Source organism: Aspergillus sydowii (assembly GCF_001890705.1).
Source record: "Aspergillus sydowii CBS 593.65 unplaced genomic scaffold ASPSYscaffold_3, whole genome shotgun sequence".
Taxonomy (NCBI): Eukaryota; Fungi; Ascomycota; class Eurotiomycetes; order Eurotiales; family Aspergillaceae; genus Aspergillus; species Aspergillus sydowii.
In genome coordinates this window covers 3,482,935-3,498,378 of record NW_024467861.1, presented here as the reverse complement: position 1 = coordinate 3,498,378, position 15,444 = coordinate 3,482,935, and the positions used below count along the sequence as shown (strand labels likewise).

The window sequence follows — 15,444 nt, the reverse complement described above, 5'->3', positions numbered from 1 at the left end:
ATTCAGGAAATTCCCCAGACGGCCTCTTTATTTAAACCTAAATTCATCGGCGGGCGGATGGGATTAGTCACGTGGTTTTGTTGTGCCAAGATATTCTAGGGCTCACCCTTTTTTAGGGCAAACAAGCGGGTTAGCGCACACTCTAACCAGCCTTGAATTCAACCTCCGAGCCAGAAGACTCCGATCGCATCCCCATCGCCAACACTTGTCGAACACAGCAACCTCGACAAGATGCCTACCCGTCTCACTAAGACAAGAAAGAGGTGCGTCGCAAACTCTCTATTCCCTTTCTCCCACTCGAATTGGTCCGACGAAATGTGCCCTGCGGAAGGAATCTAGGAGAATTGGCGACCAGCCACGGCCGAAATCACCAGCACTATGAAGCGGAATGGATAAGAGACTGACACATATCGTTTTTTTTCTAGCCGCGGTCATGTTTCCGCCGGTTACGGTCGTATCGGAAAGCACCGTAAGCATCCCGGTGGTCGTGGTATGGCCGGTGGTCAACACCACCACCGCACCAACCTCGACAAGTACCACCCCGGTTACTTCGGTAAGGTCGGTATGAGGTACTTCCACAAGACCCAGCAGCAGTTCTGGAAGCCGACAATCAACCTCGACAAGGTACGTTACGAATTTCCACATGCGGATTGAAGATATTAGAAAAACCTGTCGCAATCTGGAAGAGGCATATGTCGGACTACGTTCGAAGTGATGGAACCTTAGACAGAGGCCTACGGAATATGAAATTGGGTTTTTTTTCGGGGCTGACAGTTTTTGTTTTATAGCTGTGGTCCCTGGTCCCTGCTGAGCAGCGTGACGCCTACGTGAGCGGCAAGAAGACCGACACTGCCCCCGTCATCGATCTCCTTTCTCTCGGCTACTCCAAGGTCCTCGGCAAGGGCCGTCTCCCTGAAGTCCCTATCGTTGTGCGTGCTCGCTACGTCAGCCGTGATGCTGAGCAGAAGATTAAGGAGGCTGGTGGCGTTATTGAGCTGGTTGCTTAGATGAACGGTGAAGGGGAACGTTTTTCTTTGTCTTGGAGGCGCAACGCAAAAGCTGGAGCAGGTGCTGCGCTTATAATGGGCCGGCGTAAAATAGACGGGCGTCAGAAGAGACCTCGACTATGGGAGCCGCGGATCGAACTTAGTGGATCCGTGTATCTACAAAACAAGGGTTCAGTTTTTCTTCTTTGTGTTTGTGATGAGCATAGTTGGCCTCCGGACGCCCTTAACGATCACATTTAAACAATAAAATACCATAAGGAGGAATGCCTTTTCCCCGCGGCGACTGTCTCTTCGCCATGTTTAGGCTTTGCGAACTGTGACCAAAAGCGTAGACTCGGGCTCGACGCAAAGAAGCCTAACTGTATGCATAGCAGGTCGAATGGGATAACCAGGATATTTCTATCTCAGGTATAGTTTATTTGTTTTTTTCCAGGGAGACGCGGAAACCTGAACATTCTCAATAAATAAGCAGCTACTACTGAAAGTATCATAGCATTTGATGTAATTGCGTATCCCAATCCATTCCTCGACCGGGAGGATGATTTATCCTCGGCAGAAACATCAAAAAGCTCGGTCCAGCATCCGCCCTATCGCGACCCCAAGTCTCCAACTATAAAGATGGCCGGTAAGTTGCAATCCACTACAACATCAACCGCTCCCCATTGATCATAAGCATTTAATTTCTTTTGTCTATTTGGATATCCACCGCGTCAAGGACCGAGTAAAGGACAATGACAGATCCGCTGAAAACGTTAGAAGCCGAACCCCGCTATCGCGAGACCAACATCTCACGAAAGAATTTCCCCGTCGCCGGGATCCAAACGGCTGTGTTTGGACTTGATGAACTTCCACCCCAGGCGTCAGGGATTGCATGTCTCTGGCTTTTACACCCGCGACTTGCGACTCAAGAACGCATGGTCCCCATTGCTACCGCCGTCATCAAGGACTGGAACAAGCGGATCCAAGATGGTCAAACGGGCTCTGGCAAGCCGGTCAAAGGGTTGATTGCAGTGGCCTTTGATCAGAGAAATCACGGCACAAGATTGGTTGACCCCCTTTGCAACGAAGCTTGGAGGCAGGGGAACCCGCGACATGCCCAGGATATGTTTTCCGTCTTCCGTGAGTTGTTCTCTGATGTCCTTGGCTTCAACCTAAACAATACATCTACGGATAAGAACTAATGAAGCGAATTAGAGGGCACTGCGCGAGATACCTCCTTATTGATTGACTATCTTCCGGCATTTGTTTTCCCTAAATCGGACCGTCAAATCACCGAGAATCTTGTCCTGGGCGTCTCTCTTGGCGGGCATGCAGCCTGGAGCTGTATCCTGCACGAACCTCGCATTACCGCTGGCGTTGTAATCATTGGCTGCCCTGACTACGCAAACGTTATGGCCGATCGAGCTCGCCTCTCCAAACTCCCGTCATACACAAGCACAACCCCACCTGGCGCACAGTTCCTAGAATCAGAAGACTTTCCAACCACCCTCTTAGAAACTGTCCGCAAATGGGACCCTGCCGGTTTACTTCTATCCCATTTAAATCTTGGCCCGGAAGCGGAGCCTATTCGCGGCGCTCCGATCCCAGAACCGACGGAGGCCCAGAAAACAGCACTGCGGCCACTTTTAACGCGCTGTTTAGCAGGGAAGAAGATCCTCAATCTATCCGGAGGTGTAGACAAGCTGGTACCGTACAGTAAAGGAGAAACGTTTTTGACTTGGCTTAAACTGGCGGTTGGGCCTAATGGCTGGTTCGCCGATGGAGCTGTTACCCTTGAGGATATCATTGACCAGAACGCGGGGCACGAGGTTACATCGAAGATGGTTGATGAGGCCGTTAGATTCATTGGGGATGTGATTGCTTCTGGCAAAGATAAGTTGGAGGCATCCGTGAGGTCGTCTAAAATCTAGGTACCAACTAGATGAGAAGCCAACGTCATAGCTATTACCTATATATATTTATATATATATAATTATTGGCAGGAGATTCCCAACTGAATATGACTGGAACGAGAGTAGGAATAGAACAAGAAGACCAGTTGAAGATGCCCCGTAATTAATCAATTCACCTAATTGTATCTGTTTAGCAGGTCATGATATCAATTCTCTTATCCAGAGCAACAGGTTCCTGTATTTTCGCCGATAGTTGGCCATAAATGTTGGAAAAATTGAATGCCCCTTTCCGCGGGCGACGCACCATGGACCAACGGCGCAGCGTTCAAATTGATGGGGCCAGCTCCACTGCGGCTCGGCATCGTTGTTCCCTCCATGGTTGTTTGTCCTCCGGAGTCCGGACCTCCAGACCATCCTCCGCCCTGAGTGAGTTTCTCAACCAGATTTTTGAACAGCTGATTTTGAGGTTGTTTACTCGAATTCACACGACCACGACTAAGAATTATGTGTGGACTGCCAGCCGCGTTTTGACGACTCTCAACTCGACGGGCTTTCCTTTGACCCGCTGCCTCCTGCAACGACCTGAGCTGGCCCTCCTTACTCTGCACAAGCTGTCATGGCCGATGCTCCGACGAATGTTTCGGAGGCGAGGGTAGCCGAGCCTAATTCTGATCGATTCTATACGAAACAGGCGCAGCAGATGCCGACGTCTCATGCCCCGAAACTATCTTCCCCGTTTCCGTCGCCGACCGAAACCAAGCACAATACGACAGAAGAGCAAGCTAGCAACGGTGGGATCATATATGATGAGGAGAACTCTTACTTCAGCAAAGGGAAATCCCACGCTGGTGCTGTAAGCGGGGTCTCAGAACCGTTGGATGCAGCAACCCACACTACGTTAAGCCTTCGACGACCGAACGAATCTGTTGAGAGTGCCAATAGACAAGGTATCAACCAAAGGACACCGAATTCGGTTCCGGCCTCCATTGCATCACCCCCCCGTGCAAGTGTACAATTCTCGCGGCAGAATTCTGAAATAGAGCCTTCCGTGGAGAACTCGCATTCTCGACCTCCTTCCGTCGCAGGCGACGATACCGACCCAGGGCGAGGGAGACAATCACTTTTTACCAAGTTGAAAGCATTTGCTGCCACCCCGACGTTTACGTCCCACGCCCGCTCGTCCAGTAATGCAACAATTGGGGACGCTCGCTTTGCCAATCATGATTTGTCCACCCCCGGGTCCGAAAGGGGGGAGTTCCGTTTCCCTAATACGCTAGAGGAAGAAGGGAGCGATATAGATGCCGACGCGGAAGAAAGCGCAGGTGAGCAGCGACCGCGTGAACCACGAAAGAAGCGACGATTTCGCCGAGGGCAGGAGAATGACTCTGCACCACAAACCGAGCCAAACACGCCAAAAGCGAGCCGGCCGTCGTTCAATCTACATGGATCATTTGCACCGTTTGAGAACTACCGACCTAGCTTCTTTCAACGGAGAGAGAGTGCGAATGATCTACACCAGCAGCGCGAAGGTGTCTCCGAAGACGAGGGCCGCGACCGTCTAAGTAGGGATGCTGCGTGGAGACGGCGAAGCACCTGGCTTATGAACTCGCGTGGCTTAACGTATGGTGGCCGGCAGCCAGAAAACCAGACAAACCAGGAAGATAAACGACAAAGCAGCCTTCGACGTATAACTGGCTTAGGAGGCCCGTCAGAAACCGGGGAAGGGCTGGCCCCGCCCTGGAGGCGTCACCGGCCTGAACGTGGCTCAAGCTTGAGTGCCCAAAAATGGCGACAGATCAAGGCCGGGTTAAAGCTTATCGGACAACGCGGGCGCAGGGTTGATAACACTGTTGACCATGCGAAATCAGCAGAATTGCTGGCAGAGCTGGCCTCCGGTATTCCGGCTGCCTTGCTTCTAGCTAGTATGTTTCAACGAGATGAGCATGGAAGCAAGCGTATTCCTATTCTTCTCGAACAGCTCAAAGTTCGGGTTACAGATAGTAAAATCGACTCTCACTCCGGAGACCGTCACCTCGTCTTTCGAATCGAGTTAGAATACGGCAGCGGCATGACACGCATGAAATGGATTATACATCGAACGCTGCGTGACTTTGCGAATTTGCATTTGAAATATAAGCTCCATTTCGGGACGCAGAAGTACATCCAATTACGGAACACTGAAAGTGGCCAAAGCCTGCCACGTTTCCCGCGGAGTGCGTTTCCATATCTACGAGGCGTTCGCGGGTTGGAGAGCGAGGGAGAAGAAGAGGAGGATGAGGGTGGCTATGAAACCGCCGCTGATGCCACGAGTGGAAATGAGAGACCTGGAAGAAAGCAGCACCATCAATCCCATGGGCGGCGGCGATCTTCAGTTGGAATAACTCGAAGAATGTCAAGTTTAACGGGAGCCGAGGGAGATGCTGGAGCAGTAGCTGCCGGGGAGGGCGGACCGTCATCGACCAAGAGGGATACTTACCCGGAGAGACAGCGGAAGAAGTTGGAAGGCTATCTTCAGAAGCTGATTCGTTTCTTGATTTTCAAGCCTGATAGTAACCGTTTGTGCAAGTTCCTAGAACTCTCTGCCTTGGGAGTCCGTCTTGCAGCCGAGGGCAGTTACCACGGCAAGGAAGGGTACCTCATGATTCAATCATCCAAGGGGCTCGATTTTCGACGAGCCTTCACTCCGGGGATGGTAAAGCGGCGGCATTCCCCTAAATGGTTCCTCGTCCGGCACAGTTATGTTGTCTGTGTTGACTCACCTGAAGAAATGAATATTTACGATGTGTTCTTGGTAGACCCCTTCTTCAAACTCCAATCCCAGAAGGTCGGCCTTCGACATCAGAAAGCAAAAGAACTTGCGAAATCTGCGAAAGAATCAGCAAGACACCCGCAACACCATACTCTGAGACTCGAGAATTCTGAGCGCAAACTTAGACTGCTGGCAAGGAACGAGCGCCAACTACACCAATTCGAGGATTCTATCAAATTTATGGTCGACAGTACTCCATGGGGAAAGCCGAACCGTTTCGATAGCTTCGCTCCAGTCCGCCAACGCTGTTTCGCTCAATGGCTGGTTGACGGGCGTGATCATATGTGGGTTGTATCCCGAGCGATTAACCAAGCCAAGGATGTCATTTATATTCATGACTGGTGGCTCAGTCCCGAATTGTATATGCGGCGACCAGCTGCTATTAGCCAGAAATGGCGTCTTGATCGCCTTCTTCAGCGGAAGGCCCGCGAGGGTGTGAAGATTTTTGTCATCATGTATCGCAATATCAACTCCGCCATTCCAATCGACTCGGAATACTCTAAGTTTTCCCTGCTTGATCTGCATCCGAACATTTTTGTCCAACGCTCCCCCAACCAATTCCGGCAGAATACCTTTTTCTGGGCGCACCACGAAAAGCTTTGTCTCATTGACCACACCCTGGCTTTCGTTGGAGGAATTGATTTGTGTTTTGGACGATGGGACACACCGCAACACCTTCTGACTGACGATAAACCAACGGGCTTTGAGGCTCTTGGTGGTCATAAAGATACAGATAACAGCCAACTCTGGCCCGGCAAGGACTACTCGAATCCTCGGATACAGGACTTCTACGACTTGGACAAACCCTACGAGGAAATGTATGATCGCAATATTGTACCAAGGATGCCATGGCATGATATTTCCATGCATGTGGTTGGCCAACCAGCGAGGGACCTTACCCGACACTTTGTCCAACGTTGGAACTATATCCTGCGACAACGAAAACCAACACGTCCGACCCCATTTCTATTGCCTCCGCCGGATTTTGAGGCTGCGGATCTGGAAGCGCTTGGTCTTGACGGAACCTGCGAGGTCCAGATCTTGCGCTCCAGTAGTGTATGGTCTACGGGAACTCCAGAGGTCACGGAGCACAGCATCATGAACGCTTATGTGAAGCTGATCGAAGAATCGGAGCATTTTGTTTATATCGAAAACCAGTTTTTTGTCAGTACTTGCGAGATTGATGGCCGGAAGATTGAGAACTTGATTGGTGATGCACTAGTAGAGCGGATCATCAGAGCTGCAAAGAATAAGGAGGCGTGGCGTGCAGTCATTGTCATTCCGCTGATACCAGGTTTTCAAAATACTGTGGATAGTGAGGGCGGAACAAGTGTTCGTTTGATCATGATGTGCCAGTACCGCAGTATCTGCCGGGGAGAGACGTCCATTTTTGGGCGACTGCGTGCTCTAGGGATCGAGCCGGAGGATTATATTCAGTTCTTCAGTCTCCGGGCCTGGGGGAAGATCGGTCCTCAGAAACAGCTTGTCACGGAGCAACTATACATTCATGCCAAGTGTATGATTGTGGACGATCGAGCAGCCATCATTGGGTCCGCAAATATCAACGAGAGGTCTATGCTGGGGTCGCGAGACTCAGAGGTTGCTTCGGTAGTGCGTGATACGGACATGATATGGTCCACCATGAATGGTCGGCCTTATCTTGTTGGGCGATTTCCGCACACACTTCGCATGCGTCTTATGAGAGAACATCTTGGGATTGATGTCGATGAGTTAATGGAGCATTCATTAGCTACAGAGGAAGAATTGCGAAAGATCCAGATCGATGAAGAGGAGCCCAAGCCGCTTCGAAAGACTAAGCTTGATTCTGAGTCTCTAATGTTAGAGAAACAAGATGAAAGAGATATGATCGAGCGCCGCCATCGCATTCAGGATGAGTTCTTATCTCGTTCTGAGGACCTACACAGCTTTAATCACGACGTCGACTGGGAGCAGGGTAACAACCCGAATCTCAAGTCGAACAGAAAGCTCACAACGGACACGAGGGTAATTTCTAACAATGACCATAGGAAAGACGTGGAGGGACTCGGCACCGACAATCTTCGCGTTGCGGAGGAAAATGGGCTAGGAAACTCGCGCGATTCAGAGATTTTCAATAACAGGCGAGAAGTGTTAGTTTCCCCTATTGCTAGCGAAGGCAAGGGCACCGTTCAGCGACCAAATCCTCCGCCACGAAAACACTCGCAACAGAATAATAGCCCCGCCAGCCAAGACCCAACTGCAACGCAACCTACCATAGCGCCAGAAGATCGTGGTACCGCTCCAGTCGTCCAAGGAATGCCGGTCCAGAACCCATCCCTGGTGATTCCGCAAGACGGTAGCTCACCCTCGGCAATACCTAAGGAGAAAATCGATACATTGAAGTTCTCGTCGCCGGTTTTGTCCCCTCTTGGTCCAGATGTGAAGCATATCTTCGTTGACAAAGACTGCATGAGGGACCCCGTGGTCGATGTGTTCTACTTGGATACTTGGCAAGCTGTGGCGGAAAAGAATACTAAAATTTTCCGAAACGTTTTTCGTTGTATGCCTGATAGTGAAGTCAGATCTTGGAAAGAATACAAGGAGTATACTGCATATGGGGAGCGATTTGCAGAGATGCAAAGCCACCACACCGCCAAGGCTTTCAACCCGAATCATCAACGACAGACAGGACCCCCCGGTACAGGTACCACCTGGCCAAACCAACTTAAGCCGAACATCCCATTGGCTTTACACCGCACGGGGAGCCACTCTACGGAACAGAAGAGCCAGGCCCCTACAGACGAGAAATCAGACAGACCAAATTCAGACGATCGACGACAGTCAGATCTGGTCAATCATGAAACCGCATCACCATTGAACGAAAAGGCTACTTTGAAGCCGACTGACGTGTTTGGAACCGGCACTGATCGGCATGAAGACAACATCTCGTCTGGAGATGATCTCGAAAGACAACGTTCAGAGGCGCCCCAAATCGACTATTCGGAAGCATTGAATCGGAATGCCACCAATCACTCGCGACGTCGTAGACGCAGGGCCACAACACTTGGGTCAAAGAGGGATTTCATGACCGACGAAGTAATGGACAAACAAAGAGCTGAAGATCTCCTCAATCAGGTTCAGGGGCATCTCATCCTCTGGCCATATGATTGGTATGTTCTACCGCTTTTCTTATCCCATCTGGAGTAGCAAACTAACAGTCTCAGGCTCGAGAAAGAAGAACAGGGTGGGAACTGGCTTTACACCCTCGACCAAATCTCTCCTCTGGAAATTTAGTAAGTTAAGCAGTACCGAGATAGCTTTGATGCATTGACTAACACCGAAATTAGCAACTAATATACTATTCATCGAAAATTCCCGTTCGCTACCTGTATAACCTGCTAGCTCTTGCTTCCTAGACACAGCACTTTTCATATGTCGTTATTAATTTCGTTTGAATATTGGAGCGATTCTCGCAACCCTGTGTCTTTCTCCACCGTTGGCACTATTGTTTGTATAACTGTTTCCACATACGCAGGCGTGACTGTGGCCGTGACTCATTTGTACCGTCATGGCAAGCGGGCGTTTTCTTTCTCTTTCCCATACAGACGCATCACTAGTTTCCTCGGCGAGCACTCAGCCTTATACTCATTTTAGAAAAAGAACGAATTTTGAAGACATAATTCAAATACATCCCATCTAGTTTATATATGATATTAGACATTCGTTGTATAATTGAGGACATAGAGTGGAGCATGAAGGAAAGAAACTGCTTTGGGAGAACCCGATGAGTTGAATCTGGCCATCCGGCATACCAACCGACATGCAATAAGTACGTAGGCATTAAGAAAGAGACAAAACAAGAAAGTGTTCTGCCGAGCTTTCCTTCAGAATCCGAATCGAGGCCATCTCTCCTCATTTTTAGAAGAGTAGGGTCTACCAACGAAAGTTCTATAGTACGTATTTGGAGTTGAGTTATGTTTTGTTTGAAGCCGTGCTAGCCGCGAGTATAGAAGCCCTCCGTGATTCGAACCCCTCAAAATTCACGTGTAGAACCTTATCCAGGATACTCGTTTTCTGTGTAAGATGATGAGCCGGGTTCCAGTTCTTTAGGGCCAATTCTAGGTTTTCATGTGTGGTCGCCAAAACATGTTGTAGATATGGTGTTCGAGACTGGACGTGACCGAGGTTTTGCATGTAATTCGTTGGATTCTGCAATAATAAGCCCGTATTAATAAATCTGCTACGCTTTTTCTTGGTGTATTTCTTGGATCTGATGAGTGAGCGTTGCCCGAGAAGGTAAGGTGGGCGGTCTTTAGGTTCGTTCGCGTGCCATGCTTCTTCCACCGAGCGGGCGTTGAAGAAGCCAGGGGGTTCGACTGTAACACCAGTTGTCAAAAGGTCTATTTCTGTACCGAAAAGGTGCAAGAACGCGAGAAATGATTCACCGCAACTGGCACTACTGCGAAAGCGACCATCGTTCATTTTGAGGAAAGTCGCGATGAGCATTTGTAGGCCCTCGCGGCTTATCGAGCTCCTGCGGCTACCAAAAACTCCCGCGGTAGTTAGGATCAATTGTGTGGCCGTGTATAGGCAACGGAGGTCCGGGTATTGCGAGTGGAAATATCGGATGCGTTCAAGGTACGCGGGCTCAACATCGGCGCAGTGCAAGCGGAACGAGAGTCCGGTGGGCTTGTGGATGACCACATGTGTGACTGGCGAGCCAAGAGTGCGTCGTAGTTCGTATTTAGGACTTTTACCAAGAGCGCGCCAGGCAACCTTAAGAAACCTGGCATAGTCGCGAAGCCTCTCGTGTCGATCCGCACCTGGAACTGAGATCATGAGTTTTAAATCAGAATGGCTCATCTCGAACCCCGTGCGTATAATGCTGGGTAGCGTATAGTGTGCCGGGTTTGAAATGATGTCGGTGATATCAGACGTAACCTGATCCGCCACCTCTACTTCTTGTATGGTCGGAGTCAAGTACTTTTCAAGTGCTCGAAGCTCCGCATCAAGCTGCGAGACGCCGCTCAAAAAACGCTGATTTGGGTCCAGTTGAAAAAGCCATGGACGTTGTTTTGCTTGCCCTTTCCCCAACTTCAATCTCATTGGCGAATGAAAGGGTAGAGCCGTGAGCCGTTCCTGATCGGTTGAACCATGCGGTTTTTCATTATTTTGGGATGTAGGCGATTGTATAGCTGTCGCCGATAGTTGGCTTTGCGATTTGCGCCGGACTGGTGACTGGAACGGCACTGATTTGGGCTGATTATCTCGGGAAGCAAGGTGAGACCGTTTGTGTGAATCAGGTCCAGAAACGACCTTGCGTACCAAACATGCACGGTTTACCGATCGGTGCTCTTCGAGGGTTTTCTCAAGACTGTTTTCGAAGACCATGGGATCTTTCGCTTGAGCGGAGACATGGTGGAAGCTCCGGCGGAGAACTGTAGGTGAGGGTATAAGGCGATTGACTATGCGAAAGCGCATTGCTCTGCAATTGTATTCCGCGCGGTCAAGAATGGCATCGGCTCCGACACATCGTCAACTTTATCGAGCAAGTGGTTTCATGAGGTGTATGGAATTGGGCGCAGTTTAAAAAACGGTCCGCGATATCACGTGCGCCAGACGCTCCCACCGGAGACGGCTTGGGGCCTTGGTGCCTTGGTAGCGAGGCCAATTAAAGTATCTCCGCATGCGACCCGGCATGGACTACGACAAGGGTGCACATGATTGTGGCAGCCCTAAGGCATTAGGTGACATTTTCGCAATTTAAAATGAGCCTAAATATAGCCATGTACTCGGTGCTCGCAGCCTAGTCTAGGTAAAGCCAAAGTACTGCAAGCTCATGGTTCGTGGTCGACTGAAAAACGTGTCCAGGGCAGGCGAGCATGAATGACGTCGCCCTTCCTCCACGCGGCGTCCCAGGTTCTGGATTCTTCTCTCCCGAATTCCAGAATAGCGTCTCGGCATCACCGTCTTTCACCGTCATCCATTATTACTTGGCTGCTTTGGCTTCTTTCCACACCGGTGTTCTCTCGGGATAATGGATTCTCTGTGATTATTCAATTCTAGAGCTCTGCATGCTGTGTCTCCCTGGGTGACTTGAAATTCACCAGCGTCGGTGCGCTTCCTTTGCGTCGATCACCCGTTGACTACCTCGACCCTTCTTCTCTTTGTCAATTCCTGTTTGCCTCGAGAGCCACGAGGAGGCGGATATCAGGCATAGGACTCGTGCATATATAACATTATCCTCTCTGGCTGCGAAACAGCTCTCGACTTCTCAAGTTTCTCAATCGCTTCGTTTAACCAATCTTTCTCACCGCCTCGTTGCCCCTCCGATAACCTTCGTGCCCCTCCTCCGAATTCGTGTACAGAGTACTCGTCGCTTTTACATTGACCTTTACCCATACTTTAATGGCATAGCCCGGAAGCTATTTAGCTCTACCATCACTTACTTGGGGCAAGAACGCCCGAACAAAGATTCGCTCAAGCAGGGATACCAAGTGAGCGGAAGGCCGATGCTCGTTATCATCTTTAAGAAGAGCTAACCCTATTTAGCCTTCATCCACCCTCGCATATCCACTATCGAAAGTGTTACAGTTTGTTTGCCTGTGATGCCGTTAAAACCAACCGTCTCAAATCCCAATGGGAGGCCCGGAGAAGTTCGATTTGATTCATTTTCAGATGCATCATCCCCAAATATACCGGGGCCGTCTGCCTCTGCTCCGGATACCGCTGGGCCAGACACTCCGTCTAACGCAGTTAACGATGCGAAATCGGGGAGTGAACTGCTGCGTCGACTGAGCTTAAAGGAAGTACTCACAATGCGAGCAACCGACTTCCAGCAACAATACTCGAGTTTAAGCCTTACTGGTAGGATTATTAGTGTTGCTTTCTGCATCCCACACAAGCTTTACTTGCGAGCAGGCGAAGACTGGGTATGATTTGTTCTTTATTCCCAGGTCGTTGAAGAATGGAGACAAATGCTAATCAATTTATGGCTGTAGGAACTGAAACCTCGCCCTGGATCTTCTGCCTTGTTTGATTCATTTGCATACTTGGCTTCTGATAAGTCGGGTTGGGCGCATACACTCGTTGGATGGACCGGAGAAGTAGAGCCTCTGCACAAGGAAAGCGCTCATTTGCAGCCAAATCGTCCCAATAACGGCACACAATTGCCCGGCGCACTTGACAACGCTTCGCGAGCTCCCAATAAATGGTCAACCCCAATGTCCCTTGATGCGAGCAAGCTGCAATTTAATAATGCTGCGGCGGAGTCCTTCACAGTGAATACAAGCGATCGAGAACGACTAGAAAAACAGCTGAGTTCAACCCGCCATGGCAAGATCGCTCCTGTCTGGCTGTCAGATGAATCTGAAGTACCGGAGGATTTGGTTCATCTGGAGGATCAGAGCAGATGGAGACGCTACGCAGAGAAAGAACTCTATGCCCTCTTACACTATAAACAGCATGGTCCCACAGACGGTAGATTCGAGCGGGACTCGTGGGCGGATTATGTGAAAATGAATCGACTGTTTGCGGATCGTATAATACGGGAATACAAAGAGGGCGATATCGTTTGGATCCACGACTATCATCTATTTCTACTCCCGAGTATTCTACGACAGCACATACCGAACGTTTACATTGGTTTCTACTTGCACTCCCCGTTCCCGAGCAGCGAATTTATGCGGTGTCTAGCCAAACGGAAAGAAATACTCACCGGCGTACTTGGCGCAAACATGATTGGCTTCCAAACATTCTCTTACTCTCGGCACTTCTCGTCCTGCTGTACTCGGGTTTTAGGGTTTGAGTCCAACTCGGCTGGCGTTGATGCTTATGGTGCCCATGTGGCTGTGGATGTCTTCCCCATTGGTATCGATGCGGGGACAATACAGAAGGCTGCATTTGAGAGTATAGACACCGAAAATGCAGTAGCAGGGCTACGCAAGCTATACGCTGGTGTGAAAATCATTGTCGGTCGCGATCGCCTAGATAGTGCCCGTGGTGTCGCCCAAAAGCTCCAAGCATTTGAGACGTTTCTTGAACGCTTCCCTGAATGGCGTGACAAGGTTGTGCTCATCCAAGTCACCAGTCCAACTAGTGTCGAGGAAGAGAAAGAGGAGCATAAGATTGCGAGCCGAATCTCAAATTTGGTCGATACAATTAACGGCCGTTTTGGATCGTTGAGCTTCTCTCCGGTTAAGTACTATCCTCAATATCTCTCCCCACATGAATACTTTGCATTGTTGCGGGTGGCCGATGTCGGATTGATTACGACAGTTCGTGATGGCATGAATACAACGAGCCTGGAGTACATTATTTGCCAGCAGGATGGCCACAGCCCTCTCATTTTATCCGAATTTTCCGGAACGGCTGGGGCATTATCTAGCGCGATTCACATAAACCCCTGGGACACTATCGGGGTCGCAGATGCAATAAACAGAGCCCTGACAGTGCCTGCTGCTGAGAAAAAGGAACAGCATTCAAAACTCTACAAACATGTCACAACAAATACAGTTTCAGCCTGGTCTAATCAGTTTATCTCTCGTCTACTCACAAATCTTTCTTCCTTCGATCAATCCGTGGCAACCCCAGCTCTCGATAGGGCTAAACTTTTGAAGCAATATCGCAAAGCTCGAAAGAGGCTGTTCATGTTTGACTATGATGGCACCCTTACACCGATTGTGAAGGATCCCCAATCTGCTATACCGTCAGATCGTGTTCTGCGGACCCTCAAAAGTCTGGCGGCGGATCCCCGAAATGCCGTGTGGATTATCAGCGGGCGCGACCAGGCGTTTCTAGATGAATGGATGGGCCATATCCCTGAATTGGGACTAAGTGCAGAGCATGGCTGCTTCATCCGAATGCCACGATCAGATATCTGGCAGAACCTAGCGGAGACAACTGACATGGGTTGGCAGAGGGAAGTAATGGAGATATATCAACACTTCACGGAGCGTACTCAGGGGTCATTTATTGAGAGGAAGAAAGTCGCTTTGACCTGGCACTACCGACGGGCGGACCCTGAATATGGTGCGTTCCAGGCGCGAGAATGTCGGAAGCAGCTGGAGGAGCACGTATCCAAAACTTGGGACGTTGAAGTAATGGCTGGAAAGGCCAACCTCGAGGTTCGACCGAGATTTGTAAACAAGGGTTTCATTGCGACACGGTTAGTGGAAGCATATGAGAATGGGAAAATACCAGAGTTTATCTTGTGTTCTGGCGATGATTTTACAGACGAAGGTATGCCGTCTTTCGCTTACGCGCTGCCCAGTGAGGGCGTCACAGTTAATTGTTGCTAATACATCTCAGACATGTTCCGTGCTTTGAAGAAGTTTGAACTACCATCGCATCACGTTTACACAGTCACCGTTGGCGCAAGTTCGAAACAGACTGAAGCGGGTTGGCATCTCCTTGAACCCAGTGATGTTATTGAAACCGTTACCATACTCAATAGCAGCTCTTCCGGCCAGGAATATTAAAAGTCCTGCACGACATATAGACCCGCGTGGTTCAGGTTTAAAACGATGAATATTTTAAACGCGTTGCAGCAGAAGATTGGCCTCTTTTTTTTTTTTTCCTTATTTTGCCCCTTTGTTTTCCCCGGGCCACACATATATACATCTACAAGAGGGTATAGAATTGTCTGCATATTTAGACAAATAGACAAATTTTAATCTGACTTTTGCATACCTATCTTCTGTAAGCAGGAGGCCACGTGGTTATGCTTGTGTCGGAGAATTTTCCCACGCTGTCGAAT

The 15,444-nt window shown here is 49.7% G+C and overlaps 5 protein-coding genes across 5 annotated transcripts; 4 read left to right on the top strand and 1 right to left on the bottom strand.

Annotated features, from left to right (window-relative positions):
* Positions 1-231: 231 nt before the first annotated feature.
* ASPSYDRAFT_30128 (60S ribosomal protein uL15) lies at positions 232-1,007 on the top strand (the record flags this gene model as incomplete). The annotated part of the gene is made up of 3 exons (XM_040844741.1): positions 232-263; positions 426-624; positions 789-1,007. The coding sequence occupies 3 exons, from the start codon at positions 232-234 to the stop codon at positions 1,005-1,007; spliced, it is 450 nt and encodes a 149-aa protein (XP_040705454.1).
* Positions 1,008-1,738: 731 nt separating this feature from the next.
* ASPSYDRAFT_88183 (uncharacterized protein) lies at positions 1,739-2,917 on the top strand (the record flags this gene model as incomplete). The annotated part of the gene is made up of 2 exons (XM_040851977.1): positions 1,739-2,126; positions 2,202-2,917. The coding sequence occupies 2 exons, from the start codon at positions 1,739-1,741 to the stop codon at positions 2,915-2,917; spliced, it is 1,104 nt and encodes a 367-aa protein (XP_040705453.1).
* Positions 2,918-3,290: 373 nt separating this feature from the next.
* On the top strand, positions 3,291-9,378 carry pld3 (phospholipase D). The gene is made up of 3 exons (XM_040846685.1): positions 3,291-8,857; positions 8,912-8,976; positions 9,031-9,378. The coding sequence occupies exons 1-3, from the start codon at positions 3,516-3,518 to the stop codon at positions 9,039-9,041; spliced, it is 5,418 nt and encodes a 1,805-aa protein (XP_040705452.1). The 5' UTR covers positions 3,291-3,515; the 3' UTR covers positions 9,042-9,378.
* Positions 9,379-9,659: 281 nt separating this feature from the next.
* ASPSYDRAFT_30125 (uncharacterized protein) lies at positions 9,660-11,168 on the bottom strand (the record flags this gene model as incomplete). The annotated part of the gene is made up of 1 exon (XM_040844740.1): positions 9,660-11,168. The coding sequence occupies one exon, from the start codon at positions 11,166-11,168 to the stop codon at positions 9,660-9,662; it is 1,509 nt and encodes a 502-aa protein (XP_040705451.1).
* Positions 11,169-12,295: 1,127 nt separating this feature from the next.
* Positions 12,296-15,166, top strand: orlA (putative alpha,alpha-trehalose-phosphate synthase subunit Tps2; the record flags this gene model as incomplete). Its single annotated transcript, XM_040849284.1, has 3 exons — positions 12,296-12,619; positions 12,689-14,927; positions 14,997-15,166. 3 exons carry the CDS (start codon positions 12,296-12,298, stop codon positions 15,164-15,166), a joined length of 2,733 nt encoding a protein of 910 aa, XP_040705450.1.
* Between the last annotated feature and the right edge of the window lie 278 nt (positions 15,167-15,444).